Genomic DNA, 25,727 nt, shown 5'->3' with positions numbered 1-25,727 from the left:
AAATATTCCTGAGTATTTACGGTGTAATAACGTCACAAAAGGTTCCATACACAAGTGGAACAGTCTCCTACTACTACTACTTCATGTTTCAGCTTACACTTTCGTCTGGGTGTTCAAAGAAGAAAGTTTTAAGTTATGGAATTTTGTGTTTTGACCAGAGGTGTATTACTAAAAGAAGAAAAAAATAATCAAATAAGTGTTCATCAATAAACTAACACCTACGACCCTTCACCACATTTATTTTTATTTAAATTAATTTATTTATTTTACTTTATTTTATTTTAATTCTTTGTTTTAAGTTGTGACATTTTGTGTAAAAACAAAGAGACAGCTGTAAAATGAAATACAGTGGGAAAGAATGTGATGATTGTATAAGTTGCTGAAACTGCAATAAAAACTAAGTCACACATGAAGAACTTACAGTCTACCACCTTAGGGCAACTCTAGCTGATTTTTTTCTGTTTATAAAATGCTTGTTTTGACCAGAGGTATATTACCAATAGAAGAAGAAAAAAAAATCAAATAAGTGTTCATCAATAAACTAAGGTTTGAGTGCTTAACTACATCTAAATATTTTCCATACAGAAGTGGAACAGTCTCCTCCTACTACTACTTCATGTTTCAGCTTACACTTTCGTCTGGGTGTTCAAAGAAGAAAGTTTTAAGGTATGAAATTTTGTGTTTTGACCAGAGGTGTGTTACTAAAAGAAGAATAAAATAATCAAATAAGTGTTCATCAATAAACTAACACCACATTTATTTTTATTTAAATTAATTCATTTATTTATTTTACTTTATTTTATTTTAATTATTTGTTTTAAGTTGTGACACTTTGTGTAAAAACAAAGAGACAGCTGTAAAATGAAAATACAGTGGGAAAGAATGTGATGATTGTATAAGTTGCTAAAAACTGCAATAAAAACTAAGTTAAAAAAATAAAAAAAATAAAAAATCTTACAGTCTACCACCAGAGGGCAGTTTAACTCTAGCTGATTTGTTTGTTGTTTACAAAATGCTTGTTTTGACCAGAGGCATATTACTAATAGAAGAAGCAAACAAATAAGTGTTCAACAATAAACTAAGGTTTTGGGTGCTTCACTATATCTTCTGAGTATTCTAATTATGATGTAATAACGTCGCAAAAAGGTTCCATACACAAGTGAAACAGTCTCCCTAGTGACGCCACCTCCTTTACGGCAAAAGGAATATGGCGGAGGGTGAGAAATCCCCAGACGGACTGGAGCTCAGCAAGGTAGGATTTACAAACAGATAATACAGCTGTCAGCGGCTACTGACACTCAGGGACAAAACACTGAAGTGTAATACGTTAGTTCCTTTGTTAAAAACAGCCCTACCGTGTAGTTAAAGGGCCTCTACTTAACCAGGCTAGCTGTTAGCGCTGTTAGCTCCTCTGCTAGCTACCTAAACGGCTAAAACGTCTCTGCAGAGGCTGCAATGTTTACAGCTCATCAACACACAGTGTATGTTACTCAGTGCTTAGTTAGAGTACACAACACAGTTAGGGGAGTATTGTTAATGAATTAGATGTTTTGGTGGGTGCTTTGTCCAAACCGCTTTAGCATGAGTTTTCCTTGAGTTTATACATTTTGAGCTGTTTTTTTCGACCTTGTAAGGTTTTGTCAGTCATAAACTATCTGTCAAGACGCTGTTGGCAGTGTGATGGGGAAACTGGAGCACTTGGATGTGATTTTAGTACATTAGATATTTACAGTTTGCCACTTGATGGCGTACAACAAAACGAAACATAGACAAAACGAGATGTGGCCTAGTAAACCAAGCAGAACCAGTACTGTAAAAATATGAAAACATACAATGTACTGTATGCAACTATGCCAGTGTGATTGCTGTTAAAATAAACACATCATTATGTTTTCACCCAACTGTTTCAATCTTAGGAGTCTTTTGAAATTGTAAAAAAAAAAAAAGCTGGAGCAATACATGTATGTACTAAAACATGGCACAGTATAGAAATCCAAATTAATGCAAAGTACTTTAAGTACTGTAAAATGTTTATATCATGTAAAACCACTGCATATTTCAGCTTACACCTCTTCAGGGTGTTCAAAGAAGACAGTATTTCATATTGTGTAAAAAAACCCCCACTACTACATGTTTCAGCTTACACTTTCCTCAGGGTGTTAAAAGAAGAAAGTATTTTATATTGTGTAAAAACTACTACATGTTTCAGCTTACACTTTCCTCAGGGTGTTAAAAGAAGACAGTATTTTATATTGTGTAAAAACTACTACATGTTTCATCTTACACTTTCCTCAGGGTGTTAAAAGAAGACAGTATTTTATATTGTGTAAAAACTACTACATGTTTCATCTTACACTTTCCTCAGGGTGTTAAAAGAAGACAGTATTTTATATTGTGTAAAAACTGCTACATGTTTCAGCTTACACTTTCCTCAGGGTGTTAAAAGAAGACAGTATTTTATATTGTGTAAAAACTGCTACATGTTTCAGCTTACACTTTCCTCAGGGTGTTCAAAGAAGACAGTATTTTATATTATGTAAAAACTACTACATGTTTCATCTTACACTTTCCTCAGGGTGTTAAAAGAAGACAGTATTTTATATTGTGTAAAAACTACTACATGTTTCATCTTACACTTTCCTCAGGGTGTTAAAAGAAGACAGTATTTTATATTGTGTAAAAACTACTACATGTTTCATCTTACACTTTCCTCAGGGTGTTAAAAGAAGACAGTATTTTATATTGTGTAAAAACTGCTACATGTTTCAGCTTACACTTTCCTCAGGGTGTTAAAAGAAGACAGTATTCTATATATTTCTTATATTTACTATATTATGTAAAAACTAATACATGTTTCAACTTACACTTTCCTCAGGGTGTTCAAAGAAGACAGTATTTTATATTATGTAAAAACTACTACATGGTTCAACTTACACTTTCCTCAGAGTGTCAAAATAAGACAGTGTTTTATATTGTGTAAAAAGTACTAAATGGTTCAGCTTATACTTTCCTCAGGGTGTTCAAAGAAAACAGTATTTTATATTGTGTAAAACTACTTCATGTTTCATCTTACACTTTCCTCAGGGGGTCCAAAGAAGAAAGTATTCAATATTATGTAAAAACTACTACATGGTGCAGCTTACAGTTTCCTCAGGGTGTTCAAAGAAGACAGTATTTTATATTGTGTAAAAACTACTACATGTTTCATCTTACACTTTTCTCAGGGTGTTAAAAGAGGAAGTACTTTCAATGTCTACTGGTGCTACCCTTTTCTATGTAAAGAGGTCAAACCATGTGTCATTCACACTTCCTAATTTAGGCCTAAAAAACACAGAATTACCAGTCACTGATCGGATATTTTATTAATGGTAACCAAGGTAACACTCGTTTTTACTTGTGCTCTACCATATACTATATAATATAATATATAGATGGTTCCAATATTAGTAGTTATTGCTACATAGATACCTGTCAATTCCAACTGTAAAAACGTCCCTGTGTACATGGTACTTTTCATTAAGCTGCCAGCCAGTACAGGAAGTGACAAAGTGACGAAAAGCTTCTGCAGACATCAGGAAGAAGCAGTTTGACTAATTCCTTTCTAATAACTTAAGTTATTAAGAAGTTGTTAAGAAATGGATTGGTAATTCTTGTTTATTCTTACGAAAGCTTTTTCACTTTGATGCCAGGATGTTTGTGGTACACGTTTCGTCACTTCAGATTTCTAAAGACAAAACAAAGTGAAAATCTCTGCTTCGTGGTAGCATCCGTAGTCAATACAAAATAACATATTTCTGCCTTTATTGTAAGGTTTACATCTTTAATCAAATACCGTTTGAATTTTAATTCGATCAGTAAACATGACGCTTTGCTAAAGTTAATATTTATCTGCGTATCAAGGTGAGAAAAGTGGCTTATAAATGTGGTTATGAGTCATCAGGTTGAGACAGATGTGCGTCATTGCAAAACAAGTAATGCTCTACTTATTTGTTATCTTGCAGGAATGGCTGCAGGCTGCAGACAGCCGGGCGGAGCTGCTCCGCTACCTGAAGGAGCAGGTGCCGCAGATCTTCTGCCTGAAGAAGGAGTCCAGCCCTCAGGAAGAAGAGGAGCTCCTGCAGAGCCGACTCCTCCACCCTCTGGAGTGCTTCCTGTTTGGAGAGGATCCTGAGGAGGGTCTGGAGAAGCTCAAGCAGAGCAGCGCTTCCTCCCAGCTCTGTGGACGGGTCTTCAAAGAGGGAGAGACTGTCTACTCCTGCAGGTCTGAATAGATCCTCTGATCTTCTGTAATAAACAAGTTATAACAGCAATAATAATTGTAGTTTCGATAAAATACTAGATATTTTTATGCTCTTACTAGTAATTTTAAATACTGGATGAATAATTTCTAAATCTAGATTTAAAAAAATAATTGTTTTGGTTGTTAATGTTGCTAACATTTAGGTATGAAATACAGGTATCAAAAAGTATTTGCACTGTACTCGGCCCCGGTGGAATCTTGGGTTACTGGACAAGATATAATGCCATAGAGTTCAAAGACAGTAATATATATACATGGAGGCTATTTATAGGAATAGTTTGGCCTCAATAGGTTTTAGTTCTGCAGTGATTTTTGAAATTTGTATTGCATTTGAAATTGCAGTATGTCCTACTGTAATTTCCAAATCACAGGAGCGATAATATTTTTTAAAGGGTGTCAAAAATACCATTTTAAATTAAATATTGTGCTGCTGCAGAGATGTCCTGGCCTACACATCATATTCTACAGACTTAAGAAAACATCTTATTTTGGTACATATACCTGCAAGAATCACACCATAATCATTTTAATATGTTTTTCAATGAAAATGAGAATAATGATGTTAAAATTAGCATTTTCTCTAATATGACCAATCATATCGCAATTGCAATCAGTCAAAATCTTTCAAAAATAATCGCAATTAGAAATCTTTTATAAATCGTTCACTATATCTAAACACACAACAACCCCACAGTATTTAAGCTCAGTGTTAAAAATAAATGACTAGTTAATGAGTAGACTCCCTCAGGTCTTAGTACGTGGCAGTCTGTGAGAGGATTTTGAATGATGTGAAATACCGTAACACACACATAAATGTGAACATCTGCTCGTCCATTAGTTTTTGTGGCAGCTTTTCTCAATTCCTTCCCAAAGCTGTTATATAAGTTTTATGTCAACATGAATCATACTCGTATTTAAAAAATCACTGGTACGACCTCTTCATAATTAGGCATAACAAAATGGTATATCCCTGTAGGTATTTTCAATGAACAAGGTAAGGCACTGTCGCTGTATTCAGATAGAGTGCTTTATCTTAATAAAGAATATATACCATAGGACAACAAACAATTCTTGAAAACTTGCAAACTATAAAAAAAACTTTAGTAACTAGACACTTTAACATAACAATGATGAATAACTTTAAAATAACACAAGGAATACAAATGAAGGGTCTCAGTTTTATGTGTGGGTGTATATGTTACCTTAAAAAAGTGTCTTATTAGAATGAGTGCATAGAGACATTGAAAACGGGAACATATAATAAATGGTATAATATAATATATATTGCTGTATTATACTGTACATTTCAAGTAATATTCTTATTTATACTATGTATTCCTGCATTTTAAACACTTAATCATAGATCCAATTTTTCAGCATTAATATTATTTACACTATTGCAGTATAAATATTTTTCCATATTTATTGTTATATATTGTAGTACAATGCACACATTTTTACATTCTTATTTCTATTTTTCTTATAGCCTCTCTATGTTTATATATATACTCTAAAAAGGAATAACTGTAACGTAACCAAATTTCCCCCTGGGGATCGATAAAGTATTTCTGATTCTGATAATGAGACAAAGGTGTGTTTGCTATTGTATGAAACAAATCCTGTGATACTATAATCAATATGATATGCAGCCAATGACAGTGAATCAGTATCAACACAACTAAACTAAAGTTCATGTGCTCATCTAGTTTACACTGTTTACATTGAAGTAAATACGTTTGGTTAATGCAGGAGAGGTTGTCATCCAGTTCAGTTTGTACAGTAACTACAGTAGCATGTCTTCAGCCTCAGATAATACACTTTTGTTGTCATTTGCTCGATCAAGTAACAAATCCTCTTCAACTTATTGCAGGGATTGTGCAATAGATCCCACATGTGTCCTGTGCATGGACTGCTTCCAGGATAGCGTGCACAAAAGCCATCGTTACAAGGTTGGTGTCAATAGAAATATTTTAATTTTTAATGAAATCCAAATTAATTTGGATCGGTCGCAATCAGCGTCTTCCTCCTTGGATAAATGGGAATAATAAAAAATCCCTCCTCATTGGATTTATATTCTTTGATTTCTATATGGGCCCACATATACTAAAGCATCATTACCTCACCCTTGTTGATCACTAGTCTCTGTGATTCACTCCTGTGCTCATTGTGTTATAAGGTCAACTTGATTAACCTCCTTAATCTTTAGGAAAAAAACACAACATATTTCTAGATACATTAAATCTATGATTGATTAATTTCCAGTGTTGCTTTATAATGCATTCCCACAGCTAAAGCAGTTGAACTACTTAATTGCTGTTGTGTTTATCCATTACTCTCCCATAGTGATATACCGTATGTACATTTTTTCCCAGATGCACGCGTCATCAGGCGGGGGCTTCTGTGATTGTGGGGATTTGGAGGCCTGGAAGATTGGCCCCTGTTGCTCCAAACACGACCCAGGGGCAGCCACTGCCATGGTAACGGTGAGTTACATAACAGAGCGGAAAGAGGGACGTGGGAGGGGCGTACTTGTCCCATTCTGTGTCAGTGAACCCCAGAATGCTTATTTTCCCATCTTATTCCTGGATGCTGCTCTCTTGGCTGCGGCTTTGGATCCGGAAACGAGAAAGAAAAGCACTTTGTTGACCTGCACCGACTGAGAAAATTTATAACTAGGTTAAGAGGTTGGGAGGGTGATTAAAAGCTGGTGGAAAACAGTTGAAACGGTGAGACTGGTTGAGAGCAGCCTTTCTACAGTTGCTTAAAACCTGCTGAACTGTGTATTCAGTCTACAGCTTCTCCTGCCAAACTGCTGCTGGGACACATTTGGATGATTGATTGTACTGTTCAGCAGTTGTTTGTCAGGCCTTTCTTTGCTGATCACAGTGTTTGGGCTTTTCTCTGATAAGATCCTGCTCAGGGGCTTTGAGCAGACGTACAGTTTGACAGCTCTGTGCCTGTTTCCATAAACAGCAGGTGCTCCTATTAACAGAGACATCACTGGCATCAGTCTGGCAGGCTGCTTTGTGTTTTTCTGTGCTTAACAAGCAGCGACGAATCACATAACCATGAACGCATCTCCACGCTGAACATGAAAACCCATCATGCTATTTCAGATCTCTTTTTGTTTAGTTTGTGGTAAATTCCAGTGCTTGTTCTCACACAGTAGTGTGACGTATAGCCTGGTGTAAATACACAGACTCACTGTTTGTTTTGTTGGGTTTGCGTGTTAAATGTCAGACATTTGTATGAAATACTTAGCTGCTATGTGGAATGTTTGCTCTCAGGAGAAATGATATTAACTTTGGTATTTTTCAATCTGGACCCTATTTTCCCATGTTTTTGTGTTGAAGTGACTAACGGGGACAACAATTTCTGAAATTGGTCCAGTATTGAGGGAGAACGCTGTAATCTGCAGCCGGGAAACAAGCTTCGAGGTCAAGTGAGCAGCGTCAATGTAAAGTTACATCCACTAAAAGTGCTTGTTTTTGGCACTGACAGGCTCAGATTGTTATTATAAGTGTCTGACCGCATTATGGAAAGGACCCAACAGATAAATAAAACGTTTTCTTACCTTTCGCTTGAGCCGGCCTGTTTGTTATTGTGTCCAAGTCCCGCTCAAGGAGAAGTATCATTGTGAAATCTGAATATCTGTATACTCAAATAAATACGGGCGGCCATCAAATTCAAAGACCTCATCCACATTGTCAAAATCATCTAAATATTCAGCCATAACATTGAAAATCTTTTAGATAACACTAAGCTACACTTCGGTACTCCAACACAACAAACTCTGCCCGGCTGGCACTCACGTTTCCACCATGGATGGATTCCACTATTCCACCGTTGTCTTCAGGCAACACGTCACCTCGCCAGAATTCCGCATGAGACTTCTCCTCGAGCGAGACTCTTTTCATAAGGTCAGACACTTATAATAACAATCAGAGCTTGTCATGGCAAAAACAAGCACTTTTAGTGGACGTAAATGACGGTGCCAGCTTGCCCCAATAGGATCTCATTGCAGCCCGTGAGCAGCTGCTGTCTACAGCGTTCTCCCTCAATACTGGATCAATGTCAGAAATTGTTCTCCCTATTAGTCAGTTATACACAAAAACATGGGAAAATAGGGGTTGAGGTTGAAAAATACTGAAGTTACACTTTAATCTTTTTTTTTTTTCACTTGTAGCAACATATTTATTAAATCACTCGATGTTCAAATGTTGACATCACTAACAAATGACAGTTACTTGTTACAAAATAAATGTTTCTAGAAAGTTGAAGAGAGTGTTTCTAGTATGTTAGTTTTGGAGCAAAAGACCTCTCGAGAGTGTTAGTGGTGCTCAAAAACATGAGTCCTGTGTGCTTGTCTCATTTTGTGCAGGATGAGTGTGAGTTTGAGCCTGAGATATATGAGCGTGCCGAGAAGCTGTTCCGGATACTGCTGCACTACGTCACAGATTTCTTGGTGTGGGAGGAGAACCTCGAGCTATCAGCGGAGCTCCAGCCCAGGTATGGCCTGTCTAATCACATGAAGATACATAAATCCATATGTAAAGCACATAACTAAACTGACTGAGTATTTCTCCATCCATGCAGGACAAAAGAAAATGCATACTACTGTGTACTGTACAATGATGAGCACCACTCGTACGACCATGTGATCTACACCCTACAGCGGTCTGTTAACTGTGATCAGGCTGAAGCACAGACACACACAGCACTTATTGACAAGGAGGTATTTCTGATTTTACTGGCTCATAACTTTTCCTTTACAATACTGTCACGTCAAAGGGAAGCTGATTTGAATCAGATTCCATAATGTCACTCATCATATCCATTGCAGATCATTATGTAATTATTGTTAACTGTTGCACAGGGTCGGCGGGCAGTAAAGAGAGGAACCCTTCGTTCCTGCCAGCAAGCAAAAGATCTCATCCGGGTAAAAACCAGAGAGATACCAGAAATTTAGAATAACATTCAGTTTTGAATCTGAAATTATTATTCTTCAGTTTTGTTTCTTTAAGTGAGCTCTAAATCTTTCCACTGCTGTGTTGCAGTCCAACTCCGAGCACATTTCCCTGCAGCCACTACGTGTGGAGATCCTTCACGCAGCAGTAATGGCTCATCAATCTTTTGTCCTGCGTCTCGGCCCCTGGTTCCAAAAGATCATCGGTTACTCAGGTGCTGCCATCATTGTCACCATACTTGCACCACACACACAACTTCACAGCTTTATTTATTGATTGTGCACCTTTTTTAGAAAACGTACCGACACTGTCCTCCCCAGTTGTCTGTGCATAGTTGCAATGTCATGTGACTGGGAACTTGTGTGTGTCTTGTGCAGTGGGCTTCAGGCAGGCCTTTTGTCAGGTGGCACTGGAGAACAACATAGACAGAGACGGGCCTTGCCTCATCAGCAGACTCATGCTGCACGATGGCCGGATGTACAAAGGCAAGTAGATCTGAGCTTCATTTTCAATACAAGCTTAAGCTCAACTCGATTCCATATGACACTAACACAATTTTTTTTTTCTTATTTCCTCAAGGTGCTCGCAAGATAGTACATGAGCTGATTTTCTGTAGCATGCTAATGGAGACAGAGTTCAAGAGGCTTTTTGCAATTGAGTTTACAAAGGTAAAAAAGGAGGGAATGTTTGACTTTCTTTTGTACAATTCTTTCACCTAATTAAATTAATTAATGCCCCATCTTTGTCTTTTCAGCACTATAAGCAGCTGCAAAAGGACTTCATAATTGATGACCATGACAGGAGTATATCCATCACTGCTCTGTCTGTTCAGATATTCACTGTACCCACATTGGTACGTGTTGTTTGTTGTTATCTAGACAATGTAGATATTGTGTCATAGTGGGGTAAATGTTGTATGTCTTTTAATAATCGTGCTACTTTAAGAAAATGGTATATATCTGTGCATTAAAGGAATAGTTTTGAAGAGGGGTTGTATGAGGTACTTATCCATAGTCAGTGTATTACCTACAGTAGATGATGGTCGGCACGCCCCCAGCTTGGAGAAGCAGACAGGAGTTACCACACGGAAGGAAAGCAATGTACTGCTGTGGACGGGGCTGGCAGCAAAATGTATTTTAGCCACCTAAAAGAAAGGCCCACCTACAAAAATCATTATCAGCACAAGTGTACGCTATATTTAGACTATTTTCACCGCTTTACCTTGCTGTCTGACAGCCCTTGCTTATGGCGAACTGAAGCAGTTGTGTCCATCTATGCTCTCGCCAAAGCCACAAGACTCCATTTCAAAATACAAAGGTAGAATTACAGTTTTTTTCAATGTAGTCTGGTTGCTTTGGAGAGAGCATAGATAACTGCTTCAGTTCCTCATCGGAAATATAGACTGTATAGCTGTCTCACAGCAAGGTAAACTGGCAAAAATATTCTGAATATAATATTCACTTAAACTGATAATGATTTTTTTAGGTGAGCCTTAAGTCTTAAATGGCTAAAATATGTTTTGCTGCCAGCCCCGTCCACAGCAGTATATTGCTTTGCTTCCGTGCAGTAACTCCTGTTTGATTCTCCAAACTGGGGGCGTGACGACCATCATCTACTGTAGACAATACACTGACTATGGATAAGTACCTCATACAACCCCACTTCAAAACACACAAACTATCCCTTTAACATCCTTCTCTGTCCCCGCATTCCTGTTGCTCCTCTAGGCCAGACAGCTGATCGAAGAGGGCAATGTCATTAAAGTGATAGTTGGTACAGTCATGGAATTGCTGCGTGAGCATCTGGATGACAACAATCGCTTCTTCTTCCTTGGCTACAACTCCGACAAGTTCGCACGCATCCAGGTCATCTTCCACGACCTCAGGTCATTAAACAGGCAACAACTTTAATTAACACTTTGATCCTAACTTTTTTGGGTCTTTATCTAAGATGTAACTTCTCTCTCTCAGGTATATTCTGATCAGTAAACCCTCAATATGGACTGAAGAGCTGCGGAGAGAGTTCATGGAGGGATTCAAAGTCTTTCTCTGGCTTCTCAAGTGCATGCAGGTAACACTTACCTTAACCCTGATTCATTCTCTGATAGTGTGTAATAGAAGGACCATTACACCAACTGACGGTAACTTGAGAAAACAGAGATTTATTGAATTCTGGCCTTCTGTCACTTTCCTTATCAGGGTATGGAGGAGGTGAAGCGCCAGTTTGGTCAACACATTGCAGTGGAGCCAGAATGGGAGGCTGGCTTTTCTCTTCAGATCCAGCTTCGCCACATTCTTGCTATGTTTCAGGACTGGTGTTCCTCTGATGTGAGTTGAAATTTGTCCATCAAGCAATAGAGTTATCCCACAAATAGAGGGAGCGTAACTATAAACCCCCCCCTCACTGTCCACTCACTTAGTAGGCAGAAGTAAAAAGAGAGGAGTGATGTTGTCAGTAATTGCTTGTTTTTCCCCCTCAGGACGAGATCTTGCTGCTTGCATTTGAAGAGTGCCACAAAGTCCTGATGCAGTGCAATAACCAGCCCTTCCATAGGGAGCCCACTGATTACTACATGTGCAAGCACATCCTCCATGTTCGTCCATACAAAGTGTCTCAGGAGCCTGTCAGCATACATCTGCCCATCTCCAGGCTACTGGCTGGTAGGAGAACTAATATTTAAGACTCTTAGTGATTTATTGATATTTTTCTGTTACTGTGAACTTACTACTCTCTACTTTGTGATCCCTAGGTTTGTATGTACTTCTGTGCAGAGCAGGGGCAGCTGGCCGTCTGGATGATTCTGTAAGTGACATGAAAAAAAACCCCCAGATGATTTAAATGTTAATTAGATACTGGTTTCTACAGAAACCCTGAGAGGCAAGTGAGAAAAAAATGCTGGTGATCCATTTTCAATTGTTTTCACTCCTGTGTTAATGACTTAAGAAAAGGTGAAAAGGGTTTCGCCCGGATAATCTTTCTAAGTTTGTTATTTTTTTTTTCAACTTGGTGGAAAAGGTTTTTTCAGATGAAAAAAAAGTTTTTCTAGGATAATTTTTCTAAGTTACTTTGTTTCATCTGTGAAAATGTGTTTTGGCAGGTGATTTTTTTCTAAATGTTAATTGTTGTAATACTAATTTTGGCCACAAAAGGCTGAAGTGCAACACTAACCCATGTTCTAAATAGGACTAAAAGCATTCATGTTTTCCCTAACATCAGATTAGCGCGTATTAAAATACATTTCTAGCCAAAAGAAGGATATGATGGTAATGTTACATAACTTCCTAAAACACAATATATGTACCTTGTATTTAGAGTGCATGGAGAAATTAAAACTCACATGGAAGAAAACATCCATCCTTCCATCCAATATCTGTAACCGCTTATCCTATTCAAGGGTCGCAGGGGGGCTGAAACCGATCCCAGCTGACATTGGGCGAAGGCGGGGGACACCCTGGACAGGTCGCCAGACTATCACAGGGCTGACACATAGAGACAGACAACCATTCACGCTCACTTGCACTTCAGCCTCTTGTGGCTGAAATGAGTATTACAACAATAAACACTTAAAAAAATGATCCTGACAAAAAAGTAAAAAAATGGCACCTGCCAAAACTAACTAACTAACTTAGAAAAATTATTCTGGCAAACCTTTTTTTCACCTGTTCGTAAGCAATAAACACAGGAGAGAAAACAATTTAGATCTGACTTAGAAAATGGAAAACCAGAATTCTTTGTTTCTCACTTGCCTCTCAGGGCTTACGTAGGTTTCAGTTTTCAGTGTGTGCTGTGTTGGTGCTTTTATTGAATGAACAGTCATAACTTCCACTGATGGCATTAGAGTGTTAAGGTTTTAATCTGTCTGTCGCAGGGGAGCTTTGACCTCACCCAGCTGGCAGAGCATCCTCTGCGCTGTGTGGTGCTGGCTGCACAGGTCTCAGCTGAAATGTGGCGGAGAAACGGGCTCTCATTGGTCAGCCAGGTATAGTGCATTCTTTGGCTGTTCGAGGCATTGTTTTTATTCTGTATGCTCTCTGTTATTATTTCTTCAATTAACAAATGACAATTAAATGAATTGTTGTTTCACACGATCAGGTCTACTACTATCAGGATGTAAAATGCAGGGACGAGATGTACGATAAGGACATTCTCATGCTTCAGGTTGGTGGCAGTCAGACATTGAGAATCTTGAGATTTTTTTCTCTTGGTTATCACCTTTAATATATGTACACAATGTGGTGATATATGACCCTCCCCACAAATTGTTTACAGATAGCTGCTTCCAAAATGGACCCCAACCACTTCCTCATGCTGGTCTTGTTGCGATATGAGCTCTTTGATTATTTTAATGGAAGTTGTTCAAGCAAAGACCAGGTAAGCAACACCTCAATAATCATTCATAATAAAAGTTGTTGTGCCATATAAATGCTCTGCTTAGTGATGAAATGCAACACAATTTGCAGGATGAACTGATACAATGGAACCGCTTGACAGAAGAGATGCTGTACCTCCTTATCGTCATCGTTGGTACAGTGTCACTTTTCTACTAATCAAACTTGTGAAGTTAGTTGGTCATATATGAACCATACTGTATTGTCTGACCCGTGTTGTGTTTCCAGGTGAGCGCTATGTCCCCGGTATCAGTCAGGTGACCAAAGAGGACGTGACAATGAGGGAGGTTATCCACCTGCTGTGCATTGAGCCCATGGCTCATAGTAGCCTGGTCAAGGGTCTGCCGGAGAACGTGAGCTACACATACTGTCTACATTAAAGAGTTCATTTCTTAGTTTTATGAGAGAATAAGCATTTGAAAACAAGTTCAAAATGTTTTCTTTGTAGGAGAGCCATGAAACAGGCCTGGAGACTGTAATTACCAAAGTTGCCACCTTCAAGTATGTAAAGACTTTGAAAGAGCTTATGAGTTTTATCTTAATAGTCATTTCAGAGTGGGTTTAATCTGTTTGTTCTGCTTCTGTTTTTAGGAAACCAGGAGTTTCAGGGCACGGGTTGTATGGAGTAAAAAAAGAGCGTCTGGTAGAATTCAACCCTTTCTTCTACCATTATTCAAGATCACAACATAGCAAGGTAATGCAATGTCTCAACACCAGTTTTACATTAAATTTGACACAACTTATGTTGAATATTTCACTCTTATCTTTTACTGTTTGCAGGCAGAAGAGTCTCAGAAGAAGAGGAGGACTCATGAGGGCAATGATAAAGGTGATCAATAGATAGATCAATATAGCTCCAAGATGTGACAATCTGAACTCCAGTTGCTAATGAATCAGCTTTATTTACATTCCTTCTGTTTGTGTTTTATTCTCAGCTCTGCGTCCTCCGGTGCCTCCAGCCTTCTGCCCAGCTTTCTCCAGCATAGTGCGTCTGCTCTGCTGCGACATTATCATCCACGTCCTGAGACGAACCCTGCAGAGAGCTGCAGAGGACCGGGCCACTCATTGGACAGAAGCCATGATCCAGAGGGTACACATTACATCTGTTTTGTCCTTTACCTTGATCGGCCCTTGTCTTTTATTACTCAAACCAATTGCAGTAACAAAATGCATGCATTTATCACACAGGCCCTGCACTTGATAGGTCAGGCGTTGCTTGAAGAGAAAACACAGCTTGAGGATAGCACTGTGGAGGAAGTGACCTTTGATTTCAGCCTCAAGGCCCGCAGTGAGTGGAAACTAATTGTTTTGTATGATGTTTTCATCATTCACTTTTTCTCAAAGCTATAAACTGATTTGGTTTTGTGGATTTTGTGCAATAAATGTCTCTTCTGTTCTTCCAGGAATCGGTTCAGAACACGGCAAGTCAGTGTTCCTCTTGTTGTCCAAGATCAAAGGCCTTCCTTCCCTTGAAGCTCAAAAAGACATGGTCAAATGGGTTCTACTGGTAGGTTATTCAATTAGTAAATGTTTATCACGTAGCAATTTCTATCATTTTTGTGGACTGATTCATTTATTTTCCAGTTACCTTCACCATTTTATATGACTGTTTTTCTGCTAGATGTTTGAGATTGTGAAGTGCCTTAGAGAGAAGTCCAGTCCAACAGCCTCCATGAGTATGGATACATCCAAGCCAGAAGAGGTAAAGAACAATCAACGAGGAATTAAAAAATAAGCATTTACCGATACAAATGACTCAACTTTAACTTTTGCTTGTGCTATTTTGGGTGAGTACTTATAAATTAATTTCTATGCTGCCACAGTGAGTGTGAGCATCTGGGCTTTTTTTAGTGCTCTGGGCAGTGTTAAGTAGAAGATTTGGCGGTTGAATGAGTGCAGATTAAATAACAGTTTCCAGAGAACTTAATATCATTGTCTCCAACAATAAAAATGTAGTTGTCTTTATTTTTTGGATGGAATCATCAAGAAATGTAAAAAAACAACAACATTTAAAATGAAACAAATATGTAATTATCCAAATTTAAAGGCACCTTGTAGAGCTCAGAGCTGCTCTGTCTTTATGTGACACAACCTCCCTAGGTTACAGCATCCCACTGACAACTCACCATTCATTTGGTTTACCAATATGAGTCAGCCATGAAATTATAAGAAACTAGTGCAGTGCCCGTTCAGAACAGGCTGAAGGCTTGGACTGTGCTGTTACTGCTTTCAGCTTTCTCGTGAATCGCTCATACGAACAACTTCATACAATCAACACTGCGCATCCTTGGGTCCTGAGCAATACACCTGCCATGACATAGTTGCTTCACACACCCAACTCACGGTCAGAAACAACAGTGAAATATACTCTTGTTCACGGGAAAAAAACAAAACACTTCCAGCTCTATGTTACTCACGGTTATAAAGTAGATTATGGATTTAATTAGCCAAGGTATTTTGCTGGCAGTAACATAATTAGTGTTATCAGTTAGTATCAAGTCTGACACCAGGGAAATACAGTCTTACTTTGGGGTGAAAACACACCTGCGGATTACTCACTGTCACATCGATGAAATACACTCTGGTTCAATTCTGCGTCCAGTTGGCTATCTACTTGTGTTGACTCCAGGGAATGAAGAAAAGTCCGGTGCTAGCGTTAGTGTATCCAGCAATGAACTGCAGTGACCTCCAGTCTGCCTGCTGCAGACGACATGCCCGTCTCAGTCTGCGGAGTCATGAAGCTCCACCCCCGCTGCTGCACAGAGCACTGTGTGCTTGTTAATACATATTTTATTAATATTGACCGTGTTGCGTGTCCAAATTGCACCAAATTCAACAAAGCACCCGATGGGGTCCCCAGGAATACACCTGCCAAGTGTGAAGTCGATCGAATGAACGGTTCTTGAGATGTGCGAAGGACATACCCACATACAGACAAAGATACCTTCCTCGGTATTAAGTTATTCAGTATTAAGTTTTACTGTCTGACTTGTTATTATTCCAGAGTGTTCAGGACAAAGAGAAAGCTGAGCGCAAAAGGAAGGCGGAGGCAGCCAAACTCCACCGGCAGAAGATCATGGCCCAGATGTCGGCAATGCAGAAAAACTTCATTGAGTCAAACAAGATGCTGTATGACAACATGCCAGAGAGCGGGACACAGGGAGAGCCTGTCCCATCCACTGAGAGGTGAGGAGGACCATTCAAAAAAATAATAATTCAGTATCAAGATTTAAACCAAATTGATTTGGCTAATTTTAGTTTGGGCTATGTTTATTCCTCTAGCTGTGCCATGGAGCACAGGGAGCTGTGTGTAGCCATCGGGCCCCACCGAGGGTCGTCTCCGACCGAGAGGGAAGTGCTCACCTGCATTCTTTGCCAGGAAGAACAGGAAGTGGTGGCCCAGGCTCCAGCCATGGTACTGACTGCGTGTGTCCAGAGGTCCACAGTGCTGACACAGTGCAGAGGAAAGATACCGACCAATAGAGCAGATGGTCAGTCGCCAGTCACTAATCATTTAATTTAATTGTTAACAACTGTAATTTGATGGGGGGGAAACCAGACTCTGACACATGTGACTCATATGTGCATTGTATTTATCCCTTAAAGGGACGGGGACACCATATCCCCTCTTCATGCCTCCTGAACTGGCAGTAGGGACCCACACTGGCAGCTGTGGACATGTCATGCATGCCACATGTTGGCAGAAGTGAGTTATTACAAGAACACATTTTCAAGTTATTTTTCTATCAGTGTGTGGTCCACTTGCAGGAACAACTGATTGTTCATTTGCCAATTAGGTGTTATTCTCTGTATTTTCAGATATTTCGAGGCTGTTCAGAATATGACCAGGAACCGGCTTCATGCTGAGCTGATCATCGACCTGGAGAATGGGGAGTACTTGTGTCCCCTGTGCAAGTCTCTGTGCAACACTGTTGTCCCTCTCATCCCGTTTGAAACGCTAACGTTTAACTAGTAAGTCCACCGTCGTCAGGCCAATCTGCAACGGGCCGCTGGTTGTACAACTGTATAGAAGTTATTTGAATATTTGTTTCCTGTATACAGTGAAAATGCAGAGATCATTGGACAGCATTTGACCCTGCCTCGCTGGATCCAGATCATCTCTGCTAGGATTAAAGGACTCAAGTCAATCAGTCAGGATAATGGTAAGAAGACATACTCAAAATACATTGGTTGCATATCTTTGGTTGGGTGAACAACAATGGCACAGGAAAAGGCATGTTAGGTTCACCCACTGCAGCTCTTTGCCTTACAGTGTCTCTTGTGTAAAACTTATACAGTGGAAAACCTGCACAAAATGTCCAAATATAGATGTAGAACATCATCTAACCTGGCAGACTTTTGATGTGTAATAATGTGAACTCAACACTGCAGTTGCTTCATAATAAAGAGCTATAATTAGCTTTATTTGATGGAGGGCTTTTACTGTAAAGCATCTGCAGAGAGTTTTGTTTTGCAGCATACCATCTTCACAAACAGAAAACAGGTGCATGCAGAGACTAGCATTATGAAGGCTGATAGTTGCTTATCTCAAAATTTGATATCAGCTCTTTTGTTTCAATAATTACTTAAAAGTGCCATCAAATGCCATTATGCCTGGTTGACATGTGTGACATGAGATGTTTTTCTCTTTCTTGTGCAGATTGCAACACAGAAGGCAGTAGTGTTGATGGGGACACGGGGCTGTGTGGAGAGGGCCAGCCAGACTTTAGATCCATTCTCAGCTATGGAGTACAAGAACCGTGAGTGAAACTGTCAGCTCCACCTCAAGTATCTATGTTTCCTAGAGTACAGCAGTTTGAATTCTCTGCTGCTGGTTGTTTTTTAGGAGGAAGTTCTCCGACAGCATAGCGGAGATGCTGGTTGTTTGCGCCACCACAGTTCACAGGGTGGCACTGCAGACGGCACCCAATGAGCTGTGCCCACGTGTGCCCCTTATGGCTTGGAACACATGTGCCTTCACTATTCAGGCCATAGGTACAGTAAGAGTTATAAGGCTTATTGTGTCAATCTGCCCCTTTTCATGCTTTTGCAATCCTCATAATATGTTTGCATGTCTTCTCAGAAAACATTTTGCAGGAAGAGGGCAAGCCACTCTTTGGGTCCTTACAGAACAGACAGGTTGGATGCCACATGACTAGATAACAGCTGTCACATAATGTTATGTATAATGGTTTGGGTTTAACTTCAGTTTTTGAAATGCTTCTCTATTTTAGCTTGCAGGTCTGAAGGCAATAGTTCAGTTTTCAGCAGCTCAGAGACTTAAGAGCTCCCAGGCTGTCATTCAAAGGCACTTCAACGACATGTTAGGAGGTATTTGGTCATTTAAGAATACTTACATTTATTTATTGGATGTAATTGTACAGCTTTCTTCCATGTAAAACATATAGTGTTTTCCTCTATGTATGAAAAGTGCTATGTACTCTGGCCTGCTGTCCATAAGTGTGACTTGTTTCCCCAGTGTTGATACCGGTCATGGGCAGAAAGAACACCCCATCTCTTCTGGAGGTGGACTTCTTCCATCTTCTGGTAGGTTTCCCATGAAGGGAACAGCTCTGTTGAGAATTATGTACTTATTATCTCCCAACAAGCTCTGTTAAATTACAACTGATGAACGTAACTATTGATGATTGATTCATGATAATGATGATTATTGATGTATGTATTCATGCTCTCATAATGAAACTTGATGATAGAATTTTATATTTTAATTAGGGCTGTCAATCGATTAAAATATTTAATCACGATTAATCGCATGATTGATTGTGATTAATCACACATTTTTCTATCTGTTCAAAATGTACCTTAAAGGGAGATTTGTCAAGTATTTAATACTCTGATCAACATGGGAGTGGGTAAATATGCTTGCTTTATGCAAATGTATGTATATGTTTATTATTGGAAATCAATTAACAACACAAAACAATGACAAATATTGTCCAGAAACCCTCACAGGTACTGCATTTAACATAAAAAATATGCTCAAATCATAACATGGCAAACTGCAGCCCAACAGGCAACAACAGCTGTCAGTGTGTCAGTGTGCTGACTTGACTATGACTTGCCCAGAACTGCATGGGATTATCATAAAGTGGGCATGTCTGTAAAGGGGAGACTCGTGGGTACCCATAGAACCCATTTACATTCACATATCTTGAGGTCAGAGATCAAGAGACCCCATTGAAAATGGTCATGCCAGTTTTTCCTCACCAAAATTTAGCGCAGTTTGGAGCTTTGTTTGACTTCATTCGCAACAAGCTAGTATGACATGGTTGGTGCCAATGGATTCCTTAGGTTTTTTAGTTTCATATGATACCAGTATCAACTGTAATAGTAGTAAGTACTAAGTAAGTAGCAGTAACTCTTGCTTTAAAACTTAGCCCACTACAACCTCCGAAAGATCGAATGCGTTAATGTGTTAAAGAAATTAGTGGCGTTAAAACGATATTGAGTTAAAGCATTATTATCGTGGTAACGTTGACAGCCCTAATTTTAATATACCTGTAATTCTTATTTAAGTTTCTCCCAATTTAAAGCTTTTACTTGCATTTATTAACTAGCTTGAATCTTTTGTTAATGGTCTGTGTGTCCTTATGTTTTTGTCAGGTGGGGTTGGTGTTGTCTGTACCAGCACTGTATCAGGAGGAGGCTGTGGACTTACAGCCATCTGCTGTCAGCTCTGCCTACAATCACTTGCACATCCTGCATCTGGTCACCATGGCTCACATGCTGCAGATCCTCCTTTCCTCTACAGGTACAAACAGCGAAAAGCATACATTCTGGTTCATTTACTTACTGAACCTACCTCAGAACGCTGTACAATAACAAGGATGATTGAATAATGGTGTCATCTCTACCCAGATTTCCCTGCAGTAGCTGGAGAGGAGACGGAGGAGACGAGAGCAGCAGCGGAGCTGCTCACTACAGTGTCACAACACACTGAAAGGTACAAGTGTTTCTCATCATCCTATTATTTACCAGGCAAAATACATGAGCAGAAAATCACCAAGTATGAGATCTGTGGATTAGTTGAATTGCTTGTAGTTTTTTTTATTTCAGTGATCTTTTATTAGGATAGTGGTAAACTAAAAGTTAATGAGTTACACTCTCCCTCCCTACTGAATGACAAACAACTTCTGTTACAAATGCCAGCAGCATACAGTATACAGCCACATGCAGCAACAACCACTAAAAGCCACGAAAAGCATGGCAGGGAATAGATTTCCTGGCTATTTAATCATACACGTAGATTTGCAATTCTTTCGAGCTCAAAACTCGTGAACAGAATATTAACTAAACCAAAAGGTCATGTGTTCGGAGACCTTGATTATGGAATTTAAAAGTCAATTCAAGTGTGAGCCAAAATGACTACCTGCTTCAGATGTGCCAATATATTCAACTAATTTATCTTTTCCTTATTGGAGTGAAAGCTAAACATTTTTATAAAGGTCACACTGCTAAGTTCAGAATTTATCCATCCAAAGGTGTATGGATGTCATTTGTGGGCACTTTCAAAAGCCAACATTTAGTCCACTTTAATCAACCTCTGCTGGACTGCTTGCGAGAGGTGGTCTCGGACCATTTGTTTTGGTCCGCACCAGAGTACGATTACTGCGTCACAACTGCCCAAACGAACCACACCCAGGGCTGAACCGCACCAGAGTTTGCTTGGTTTCCAAGTGAACCAAAACGCAGGCTGCCTGTGCAGGCATTTGTTGAGATGGACACAGGAAAACAACAGGTTAACATGAGTGGGAGAGGACTGACCTGGACTTCTGTAGAAGTCCGATGTTTGCTTGTCATGTGGGCCGAAGAGTACATACAGAATATGCTAAATAAAGTCCACAAAAATAGTGACGTTTATAAATATCATTGGAGATAAACTGGAGGAGAAGGGATTCGTGCGCACAGTAGATTAGCACTGAGTCAAAGTGAAAACACTTCGACAGCAATATATCAAAGTCTATGATTCCCTGCATAGAAGTGGCAGCTCTCAAGACGGAAAAGAATAATTCGCTCCTCCATTCACGTCCGATATGCCTTTGCGATTTTTGTTCATTCAGACTTTAAATGGCAGCTCTTGACAAGAAAAACAAGAATTAAACATCTAAACATTGCCATTGCTAAGGCTGTCCTTGTGGGGTTGAAGACACATATCTTTTATTTAGGGAAGATGCATACTGCATGTCATCTTTTACCTACAAAATCCACCATGCATGCTCCTCCATGAACACGGCTTTACAGACATTTTCACTGCGGGGAACGTTTGATGTAGCAAGCAGAGCAGGACAGTTATTTTTTAAAAGCCTGCTTGATAATCAAACTTGACAGGAATCGACCTCGCCTGTTTGTAATGGCAACAAATACCCTCTCAGTAGAGGCAAACATTGCTTCTTGTTCCCTGTTGTCAAGGCCTTTTCCATACTGCATGCTCAGAGATGAACAGGGTAATGTGGACTGTCCTCAGTGCGTTGACAGATTGTTCCGTGGTTTGCTCATCAGGCTGATTCCAGATGTGTCCAGCGGCTCTGTGGCAGAAAGAGTGAAGAGAGGAATCGAACCTTTCCTGCGCTGTGCTGCTCTCTTTTTCAATTGCCTTACAGGAGTACAGCCTCCAGAGGAGCTTTTTAGTACTGCAGGTAGGTGATTTATTGTATCGTTATAACATACTGCTGCATATGATGATTTAAGGAATTCAAGCTGACATTTTGGATCTTTGCAGTTAACTCGCAAGGACAGATGGAGGCGCTATGTAGCTACTTGGCACTACCCTCCAATGTGTTCCAGCTCTTCCAGGAGCACAGAGAAACTGTTACTCCACTGATCCAGAGGTAGGTGATAAACATTGAGGCGAGCTCAATGGATTTGATCAGTGATCTTTTCATATTTACTGCAGAGGTGAGCAGTTTTATGACAATGTTTTTTCCTACTTAGGTGGTGTGGGAGCCCAGCTGTAACCAAAGCCCTGAAAGGCAAAACCCAGACAGTCAGGTTGGACTTTGGCCTTTGTATTCCTTCAGTCCCACTTCTATTTTGTAATTAAACATCTCCTAATAATTGCTGAATAAACTCTTTTCTCCAGATACCCCAGGAGAAGGAATCGTTTGATTGATCTTCCTGAGGATTACAGTGCTCTCCTCAATCAAGCCAGCCACTTTCAGTGAGTGGGGAATTAAAGTCCACCTTTCAGTGGTAAAATCTACTAGAGCTTTTCAAACCACTTTCCTCCTCCTGTACGTTGTCCTCAGGTGCCCCAAGTCTACGGACGATGACAGGAAGCATCCGACCCTGTGCCTGTTTTGTGGGGCTATGCTGTGCTCTCAGAGCTCCTGCTGTGTCAGCCAGCTGGATGGAGAAGATGTGGGAGCTTGCACCGCCCACGCTGCTACCTGTGGTGCTGGAGTGGGCATGTTCCTCAGGTGGGTGAATTTAAGGCCTTAAAGGGACCAAGAAAATTATTTTTCAGCTCTATCTGCATTTTGACTTTCCTGCTTGAGATGTGCTACATAAATAAAGTTTGATTTCATGTCAACAGGATAAGAGAGTGTGAAATTATACTGATGGCCAGTAAGACTCGAGGAAGCACATACCCTGCTCCTTACCTGGACGATTATGGGGAGACTGATCCTCACCTTGGGTAAGAATCAGAGCTTCTCTTCCAGTTGCTGAACTGTTTTTACTTCTGCTTAGAAGTGCAAATCCTAGAGGCAAATAAGTAATTCTGTGGTGATTTGAGTATTTCCATCACCTGCAGACAGTGATTGTTACAGCTGCAGTTTTAAGCAGAACTGCATGTCGGACACTCTTATTGTTGAATTGTCAAATAGACTCGGTGATCGGATCGGCCAATACTACTTCCAGCAATCTGTGATCGGCTCCAAAAATCCTGATCAGACCACACCTAGTACTAGACCAAAAGGTCTCTATTTGTAGATTGGGAGCAATGATATAAAGTCAAATTTTAGTGCAGAAGAACACTACACAAGTCCCGATGTCCAATTTTGCAAAAGTCTTCCATTAAAGTCATGCCGGGTTTAATGTCATTCAACAATGCTGTCACTGAAAAAGAAACTGCTATTCATATGAATCATTACTGCTTCTGCAGCACATAGCCACGGCCATCAAGTACACATCATTTAGTCACATCAAATGTATTGTGGGTTTTTTAGACGAACCCTTGAATAAATCCGGACTTCTGTCTTTTGATTTCTAGAAGGGGCAATCCATTGCACCTTTGCCCAGAGCGCTACAGGAAGCTGAACCAGCTGTGGCAGCAGCACTGCATCCTGGAAGAAATTGCCCGCAGCCTAGAGGTGGTCACCGTTATGTTTGCATTTGAGTGGCAGATGTTGTGATGATTGCTCCAGCCGTGGTGGCCGGGAAGTAAAGAGCACAGCCATAGAGCACAGTCTGCTCGAGTGCTACTAAGGCACACACAAACACACACACAGACACACACACACACACACACACACACACACACACACACACACACACACACACACACACAAACACACAAAAACACACAAACACAATCCTCCTACAATCACAGGAGGCCTGAGCAGCCAGTCCCTCCCTGATGAAACCCCTGCTGGAGTCTAGAGAGGTGGGACAGTCAAAAGAGGAAGGATAGTTGGCGGGTGATGAATAATGAGTAAACCCAAGTCGCCTTGTTTTAATTTGATTGTCTGCTGTGAGAATGAGTTTTCTCCCTAGAGTAATGCTATTTGCAAAGAGGCTCGTTCAAATAAAGACAAACATCAGATACACACTAACATGTTTCAGTTATCAGTTTATATATTTTGATTTCTCTCAGTAATGCTGTGAATTTTCTGAATTCGCTTCTGGTGTTAGAAATTATGATTTGTCATAAGTTATAATGGTTGAATTATGCCATTTTGAGGGTACATTCATTTGGAAATTAGGCATAGTCAGATATTTCACACATTTTTGCTTTTGCCCACACATCCTACTGTTACCTTTACTTGCATACAGAGAAGTAACCTGCTGCTTCCATGATTTCCTGATATAGATGCATTTAGTGATGAGCAGATATTTTGTCACTTTAAAGTTTTCGGAATATTTCAGCCACATTTTGACATTTAAAGTTACAAGTCAGTGAGTGAATTATATGAAAACATCGCTACCATACTATATGGTATTATAAGATGCCCTTTTACAAAAAAAACTATTAGGCCAAAGTGATTATGATCATCAGATATCGACTGTACTGTATGTTTGTAATGATTAAAACTTAAAGAGGGGACCATCGCTAGACAGATTATTAGAGTCACATTTCACCATGTGGTGGTAATCACCTTAACATCTATTCAATTTAAGCAAAAGAAAACTATTTCAATATTCTATTTAAAAAGGAAATGTACTTTTTATTGAAAAAAAAAAAAATCTATGGTAGTATATGATACCTTTTCACTTACTCAATTCATTATTGCTCAGCCTTTTCAGGAAAATGTGTGTGAATATGAAATGTCCTCCTTTTTGTGTTGTTTGACAGTACTACATGACTTCCAGGCTATAGAAATAAAGAAACTAGCCTATATACAGATGAACTGCTCCTGTGCCCTGAATCAATCTGAGTACAGTAGTGTCTATAACATCTAATGTGTCATGGGATTATATTTGTTTTATTATAATGAAAATAAAATCTCGTTTCTCGCCCATAGAATAAATTAACTATCTATTTTCCATCAAGTGAGAGCTCCAGATGAGGCAAAAATAGACAGCATTCTCTTATTAATCTCTCACAGACAGAATTAACCCACATGTTTTAATTTAGCACACTCCAAGTTTCTTTATTTCCCCAAATGTTAAAGCTGTAATTTGCCTTCTCAGCTGCCAGGCAGGAAAATAGTTTCTTTGACCAACAGACAACGTCCTGCCACCAGACAATATGTTGGAGGCTTAATCCTTAAAACAAAGTAAGACATAGTTGCCTAGTTTTCAATGTATTGGTTTGGAGCCCTTACAAAACAATCACAAACAATAAAAACCGACCATCACCAGCTCAGAAGGTTTATTGTCGAGCGTTTCGTA

The 25,727-nt window shown here is 39.6% G+C and overlaps 1 protein-coding gene across 1 annotated transcript; it reads left to right on the top strand.

Moving 5' to 3' along the window:
- The first annotated feature begins 1,108 nt into the window (after positions 1-1,108).
- ubr1 (ubiquitin protein ligase E3 component n-recognin 1) lies at positions 1,109-25,239 on the top strand. Its single transcript, XM_037796786.1, has 47 exons — positions 1,109-1,252; positions 4,002-4,261; positions 6,171-6,249; positions 6,673-6,783; positions 8,682-8,809; positions 8,897-9,035; positions 9,177-9,239; positions 9,358-9,481; positions 9,645-9,752; positions 9,847-9,935; positions 10,022-10,120; positions 10,995-11,152; positions 11,238-11,337; positions 11,466-11,594; positions 11,747-11,927; positions 12,017-12,069; positions 13,136-13,246; positions 13,360-13,425; positions 13,537-13,638; positions 13,728-13,791; positions 13,884-14,008; positions 14,104-14,156; positions 14,247-14,349; positions 14,436-14,484; positions 14,591-14,745; positions 14,844-14,943; positions 15,059-15,162; positions 15,277-15,357; positions 16,660-16,841; positions 16,938-17,146; positions 17,262-17,361; positions 17,475-17,627; positions 17,718-17,818; positions 18,316-18,415; positions 18,502-18,650; positions 18,739-18,794; positions 18,890-18,986; positions 19,135-19,202; positions 20,280-20,427; positions 20,535-20,619; positions 22,176-22,312; positions 22,396-22,504; positions 22,608-22,664; positions 22,756-22,833; positions 22,922-23,092; positions 23,209-23,310; positions 23,887-25,239. Exons 1-47 carry the CDS (start codon positions 1,208-1,210, stop codon positions 24,026-24,028), a joined length of 5,223 nt encoding a protein of 1,740 aa, XP_037652714.1. The 5' UTR covers positions 1,109-1,207; the 3' UTR covers positions 24,029-25,239.
- The last annotated feature ends 488 nt before the right edge of the window (positions 25,240-25,727 follow it).

Source organism: Sebastes umbrosus, chromosome 16 (genome assembly GCF_015220745.1).
Source record: "Sebastes umbrosus isolate fSebUmb1 chromosome 16, fSebUmb1.pri, whole genome shotgun sequence".
NCBI classification, from domain to species: domain Eukaryota; kingdom Metazoa; phylum Chordata; class Actinopteri; order Perciformes; family Sebastidae; genus Sebastes; species Sebastes umbrosus.
This window is presented reverse-complemented; position numbering and strand designations above follow the sequence as displayed.